The following is a 7,121-nucleotide window of genomic DNA, read 5'->3' on the forward strand; positions in this document are numbered from 1 at the left end:
TGACAGGGTTCAGGATTGGACAGAAAGACAGAGAGAGAGAGAACAGTCAGCCAATCAGATCAGCCAGAAGCTTGTTGTGCTCGTGTTTGAGTTGATATGAAGACGACTGTTGTTGTTGTGGTCATGTCTGCAGGAAATAAGGCTGGATTACAGCTGACAGCCTTAGGGGATAGTAAAGACAGTGGCCCTCATTATCAAACTGTCCTACCATCAAATCTGATCTGAAAGTGTTTGTTTTCTCATTTCAACACTAAAGAATTGATCGATTCATCTTTGTCAGAGCTCTAAGATCAGTCTGACCACAGCCTGCAAATCACTGGCTCTGATTTCACACAAGCATCATTACGTTTAGTAATTATGTGGTCTTTATACAGACCAGAACCTCTGCTGATGTCCAGGAATCACAGCAGCTGTTTAGCTGAGAGCTCTGACTGATTGTCATGTGATGATTTAACAGCAGGAAAGATCTTCAAACCCCACAGAGACTCTGTAGCTTTAAACTTTTATAACAGCTCACATGTATCAACAGTAAATCCATCAGTAAACTGATGAGTGAAGGTCTCTGTTTCTGCAGTAATGATGTGTTCATGACTCTCAGCACTTTATTTCCTCTGTGTACTTCAGTGAAATCTGCAGAGTAGACAGACTTGATAGCAAAAGTCTCTGCAGGTCTGTGAGCTTGGCGCTCAGTGTGTTCACTCCAACATGTTAACATGAGAGCTGAAAGGAAGCAGGCTACGCTGCACAGCTGTTCCATTTCTGGTCTGAACAGGACTTAAGACCCTGCTGCTCTTTATACTGGATGTGCTGCATCACTGACTGACAGCTGATGAAGTGAGTCTCACTAAACACTGATTTATGACCTCTGTTGTTTCTTCGTCTCTCATCAGCTGGGGGGGGGAGTGAACATCCAGGAATGTGTTGATCGAGGATCAGCTGTATCCTGATGATCCATCTGGACCGGTCTGGATCTGGATTTTGTCATCTTCACTTAAGTCTCTCAACTTACTACAAACTGAATGGTTTTCTCTGGATTTTGTGGAGTCAGCACTTTACAAATGTGTTATACATGAGCTGTTTGATGCGGAAAGCATTAAAAAAAAAACAGGTGTTATTATTCAGACTCTAACCCTGGGCCCATATTTATCAAGCGTCTCAGAATTCTGAGAGTTAACTGAGGACTAAAACTAATTTATGTAGCAGAGGAGAATTTACTCTTTCAGCAGGAGAGGGATTACTTCTGGGAGGGAGTGAGACGTTGCTGTTTTACCACAGTCAGAGCAGCAAAGTAGAAATAATGATGATGTGTTGTAGTTTTTCTCACAGAAATAATGATGATGTGTTGTAGTTCTTCTCTTCCACTGTCCAATTGCTCTTTCAACTACACCCCAAGTTAACTTCTGTTCTCTACATGAAGGTAAATAAACTGTAACAGCAGAAACATATATTGTTATGGTGCATCCTTCTCTCTCAAATATCAGGCTGTAGCTCTATTTGAAGTAGCCTAAAAAATGACAGAAAAAAATAAGCCTGTAAAATATTTGAGCTGTTGTAATGAAGTTGAGATATCCTTCATTATGTAGCTGACATGATTGTGTTCAAATAAAAGTTTTAGTGGGCTTTCACTGAGGACCCTCGTCATGCTCATTATCTTTACGACGTGCATTAAGCCAGATCAAAGTTTGTCATGACTTCCATCATTGTTGCTTCTGACAGAATTGTCACTGTTGCACAGCTGCATTTTCCCCGTTACCATAAAGTGTAACATTGTGAGGACGTTCTGTATTTATTTAAATGATGTTCTGTAGAAACATCATGTGTTCTCCTCTGCATCACACACAAAGTCAGTCTCAAATTATTCTGTTTTTGTCCAAACAAACTTTTAATAAGCTCAGTGTCATCAAGCGTTCCCAAAACATCTCTCCTCTCAGGGAATATCTCTGCCTGGACTCCATCTCCTGCAGCTCCTAAATATTGGCAGAGATACGAATCATTTACCAAGTTTGGAAAGTTGATAAAATGCTTTTTTCTCCTAAAAGTAGGACTAGAGATGTGCCACTCTGATCATTTTTGGCCAGTTAGGAGTGATTTCCTGCTCTGAGATGCTTGATAAATATGGGCACAGACTGTACTGACAGATTGGATGTCCACAAATTTCATTCAATTAAATTGTGAAACAATTTATCATTGGTTAAGAAACCCTGCATGCAGGTCAAATCATATCTTGGTTCTGTGGTGAGAAACTTTGTATTTTTTGATTCCAGTCTAAGTTTTGATGATCATATCAGTAGCTCGTCCAGTCCTGTTTTCACCATTAAAACATATTCAAATAATATCTATAAAACCAGCACAGAACACTGCTGCTGTCAGACTTTGAACTAAAAGCAGGAAAAGAGATCATATTACTCCATTTCTATCATCACTTCACTGGTTACCTGTTTGTTTTAGGATTGATTGTAAAGATTTGATTGATTACTTTTATGGCTCCAGATTACATTACAGAGTTGCTCTGTGTGTAAATATTAAAGGTATCTAGCTTTTATATGCAAACATATGATGTCATGAATAGTTATAGTAATCTCATAACAATATTTAACAAGTCATTTGCATCAGGCTGTAAGTAAACACTGGTCAGCCAATTAGGTGGCTTTAACAATAACTATATCATTTAAACTTGTAGATGATATCATGTGATCCAGCTGTGTGATCCAGCTCTATTCAATCACATCCTTTACATCCTGTTTCCTACATTAGTGCAGCATCTTGCATGTATTGTACAACACTGCACACAGTGATAATGATGCAAACGGACTGTGGACACAACTTCATTAAAAACATGAAACGTATCTTCTCCACTGTCCAACTCATCTCCAGCTAAACCTCCTGTTGACTTATGTGTCCTTACAGCTCTTTGAAATATATCTCTGCCATCAGCAGTTTAAAACTAATGAATCATTCAATCAATAAAGCCAGGATTTGCATGAATGCAGCTTGTTTTTCTATAAGTTGACACTGAGTGGTGGGAAATGAATTAGTGCTGATTATCAGCACAGATAAATATGGGTCCTGGTCTTTGCTGTCAGGGTTCTGGATCAACCTGTTTGAGGAGCTCCGTCTGATAAGTCATTATCTTCCTTTAAATCACTTCTTCAAACTCATTTTATCCACTGATCTACTGATTCTTGTTGTTTTATATGCTGTACATCTTAAATGTGAATCTAATGTGTGTTTTACTGGTTTATTTTCTTCCTGTATGTGTGTGTTAGTTTTGTGTAAAACATTGTGTAACGTTGGTTTTGAGAAGTTTTATAGACTTGTGAAGGGAGGGTGGTGGGATGATGATGGTGGGAAACAAAGACCAAATTCTAATAAACATCTGTGGAAATAAATGAAGTTGCAGTGTTTTTATCCTGTGTCAAGCTTCAGCTTCATGTATAACATCTATTTTTATTGTCGTTATATTTTCTGTCTTTGTGTATAAATGAACCATATTTGATTGAATCTGTTAGATGTTTTTGTCGAACCACTGGACCACCAGGACGCCATCTGAGTTTTTGGTTACGCTTTATTTTAAAGCTCCATTATTCTTATAATTTCTTATTAATTTGATGAAAGTTTACAGGAAATTTACTCACTTTAGATTATCTGTGTTTTCTTTATTCCTTCACTTTATTACTGAAATCAAGTGAAATATAAAAACAAGGAAACAGCGCCACCAAGTGACAATACGAGAAAACAATCCTGGTCTTTGCTTTGTCTCTTGATAAACTGTCTGACGTCCTTCCAGAATATTTTGGTGTAAATACAACGAAAGAATAAAGAAAGTCTGGACAACAACCTGCTCGCAGAAGCATATTTATGAACAGATTCCAGAAGAATTTCATTACAGGATGTTACTGATGATTTAAGGCTGAAATGGAGATAAAATTACTTTATAAAATCACTTTTCTGCAGCAGAGAAATAAAGCAGAACATCCTGTTAGCGTCGTCCTGATGAACTTTAACATTTACAGTCATGTGATGTATTGGTAATGTGACAGTATTGATTGGTGCAGCTATTAGAAATCACATTCTGGATATGTAATCAGAAATAACGAGATGTGTCGCTTCTTCAAGATGTAAAATATTTTATTTTCTGTAAATGATTCTAAATCAGATTCAACATTTTCCCCCCAAAAAACAAAACAAAAACCAAACATCTTCATCATCATCATCACACTGTTTACGTCCAATAATAAAAAACAAAAAAAAGGCTTCATGTCGACTGACTGTACACATCAGCAGAGTCCTGATAAAACCTCGTATGTACACGGCAGCAGGACTCTGAGCACAAAGTGACAAAAAGTAAAAACACACAGACGCCTGCAGCCAAAACGCTGGGTGAAAAAAACACAGAGACACAAAACTCAAAAGAAGGCCGCAGTGAAACCTGCCCGACACTCAGGAAGCTCTCTCTCTCTCTCTCGGACGGAGTGATGCGACGTCTTAAATGTTCTTTTAGAGACAATCAGGTTTTATTGGAGCAGCAGTCTGTGTTTGTTTGTTTGTTTGTTTGTTTGTTTGTTTGTTTTTACTGTTTGGTTCAGTAGGTTTTCTGCTCTGTGCGGCTCACAGCGACTTTTATTAACCAGCAGATTCTCCTCTCACATTTTCTGTTTTTTCATGTTTTACAAATTCATTTTCAGCCTCATTTCTCTCTGAGCTGCTTTTTAAAACTCACTCAGCTTCTGTCCCGACAAAGACTGAAACAGTCCTGGAATGTCCTGGAATATTTTGAACTTTGGAGAGAGATTCCAGGTACCAACAGCAGGAGTTTTCATATCTGCGTCTGTTGCTTTTCAGTGGGAGGACAGAAGAATTTCAGGTAAAGATGGACTTCTAAGACAGACCTTGAAAGTCCTGTAATGACCTGGAAAGTCCTGGAGTTACCGTTATGAACTCAGTGACGTCTTGTGTGAAACGTCAGGACAATAAAAAGCAGCGAAGCTACGACGGCTCGTTATCTTCAGTTTTTATTCTGACACAATAAAACCTGTAAATTTATTATTGGTATTTATTTAAGAAACTGAAATCCAGGAGAAGTTGGATTATAAACAAACAAACAAACAAACAAATCCTGGATTTCTAAGTGAAAATGAGTAAAAAGTGAAAATGAGTCTTAACGTACGACTGCAAACACATCGACACTAATGGAACAATAAGTGACGACAGGAACAGGAAACGTGTTGATTGACATGTTGATATGTAACATACCTGTTGTTTTCACATGTGGTGACCTTTGACCTCAGTGACAGTATTACAGCAGCAGGTTTTTAAAGTTTGTCCTTGTGTCATTTCATCAATAAATCTTCAACACACAGACTGAAGTGTGAAGACGGTTTCAGTTTATCGTCTCTGTGAGAATCCAGACGCTCGCAGTGATGAAGCCTCACGAACAGCAGCCGTTGGTCTGCAGCCTTTCTTTGCCCCGGGTTTCGCCTCTCAGGCTGCTGCCCTCCCTTCTTAACCTGCAGACAGTACTCAGGGTTTACAAATACCTATTAATGATTTAATCTATATTTGTATTTACAGTCAATATTCTCCTGAGAAGATGCAGGATTCAAACATCAATCAGGACGATTAGTGAAGATGCAAATCAATATTTCTGGCTCTGTGATTTAAGTAGCGTTAGTGTATTAACAGAAAAAAGACACAATAATCATTTGCATCATAATTAGTTTTTGATAGATTGATATAAATAAATATTGGATCCAGCAGGTTGTTGTTTGTCTCGTGGTCACAGATTAAAACCTAAACTGAAAACAGCAGAACTAACCTGAACCAGACCTCCCAGTTCACTTCCATTATCAGCCGCATGTAGATGGACGGAGGCCTGCGAGGGTCAAACGTTCACGGTAATGATGAGATGGGTCAGTTGGTTTTAGTGTCGCTTATTATTGAATCCATTAACTGAAAGCACAGATTAATTAAAAAAGTCCTGAAAGTAGTTTTGAATTCTCCAACGTGTGTCTGGTCTGCTGCACTGAACAGAGCAGAATGTCTTCATGCACATGAATAAAAAACATCCACAAGTCTTCATTTCATTTCAGTAAGTTTTTATGTTATTTTAGTAGGAAACAGCAGAAGAAAGTCACCTCCAAGAATACAACATTAAGCACAGAGTAACAAGAGTAAACACATTTTACATGTAGACTAACAAGTTATACAGAGTTCAGAGGGAACAATAAGGTCGACTGTTGAGACGTTAATGTTTACAATCTTTATTCAGAAGGAAATATTTGTGTAAAAGTTTGAATTGTAAGAAGGACGTAGAGTTTCTGATGTATGTACAGAAAAATGATCTTCAGCCATAGTTATTAAAGGTGTTTATGGGGTTCAGTTCATTAGTAATAGTTCTGCTTATTCTTACAAGTCTTATGGTTCCCAAACAGACTTTAAAGACTGTTTAGCATCTGCTAATACAACATATCTGAAATCATGTGAAGGTTTTAGCTAGTGCTGGATAGTATACCAATTCAGGGAGGGAATCATTAAACAGAATCGCAGCTTCACCTCCTTTCTTCTGCTCTCTAGTTTCACTCATAAAACTGACGTTGGGAGGGTTTGACTTGATAAGAACAGCTGTGCTGTTATCTTGATCTAAGCAAGTTTCAGTTAAAAACATAAAATCATTGATTAAATATGTTTTTCCTGACATTTAATAACTCTAGATTTAGTGTGTTAAAAGCATTAACAGCCCAGTTTTTGGGACAGGCTGTGGCTGACAAGGAATGGGCGCTAAATTTGATAAATTTGCAGAACCGGTTGGATGATTCCTGTTTCTCAGCAGATTCACCTTTTCTTTTCCTGTTACCTATCAAGACAGGAAGTGAGCAAGCTACCGGCACACTGGGAAGAGTCATGAGTGCCATCAGCCTTGCAGCATGGACCTAGCACATTTAGAAAGTATAATTATCATTGGACTTTTTCTCTAATCTTTGATTTTTGCTGAAATATTGGATCATTTGAACATTTATTGAAATGAAAGCATGTGAGAAGTTTAGAGGGAAAAATCACTATTTGGTGGAGCTGTTAACAACTCATAGACATGTGAAATGTGACCCCGACTACACACTGCTTTT

At 38.0% G+C, this 7,121-nt stretch overlaps 1 protein-coding gene and 1 long non-coding RNA gene across 2 annotated transcripts in view; one reads left to right on the forward strand and one right to left on the reverse strand.

The window, feature by feature from the left end:
• The window catches only part of LOC121888530 (NACHT, LRR and PYD domains-containing protein 12-like), a 50,124-nt gene extending 47,699 nt beyond the window's left edge, over positions 1 to 2,425 (forward strand). Inside the window, exon 18 of the mRNA XM_042400131.1 lies at positions 891 to 2,425. Coding sequence (XP_042256065.1) covers positions 891 to 906 — 16 coding nt within the window. The 3' untranslated portion in view covers positions 907 to 2,425. The remainder of the gene's footprint in view (positions 1 to 890) is intronic.
• A 1,678-nt stretch (positions 2,426 to 4,103) lies between these two features.
• The window catches only part of LOC121888137, a 7,837-nt gene continuing 4,819 nt past the window's right edge, over positions 4,104 to 7,121 (reverse strand). Inside the window, exon 3 of the long non-coding RNA XR_006093144.1 lies at positions 4,104 to 5,872. This is a non-coding gene — a long non-coding RNA (uncharacterized LOC121888137). The remainder of the gene's footprint in view (positions 5,873 to 7,121) is intronic.

Source organism: Thunnus maccoyii, chromosome 21 (genome assembly GCF_910596095.1).
Source record: "Thunnus maccoyii chromosome 21, fThuMac1.1, whole genome shotgun sequence".
In the NCBI taxonomy this organism is placed as follows: domain Eukaryota; kingdom Metazoa; phylum Chordata; class Actinopteri; order Scombriformes; family Scombridae; genus Thunnus; species Thunnus maccoyii.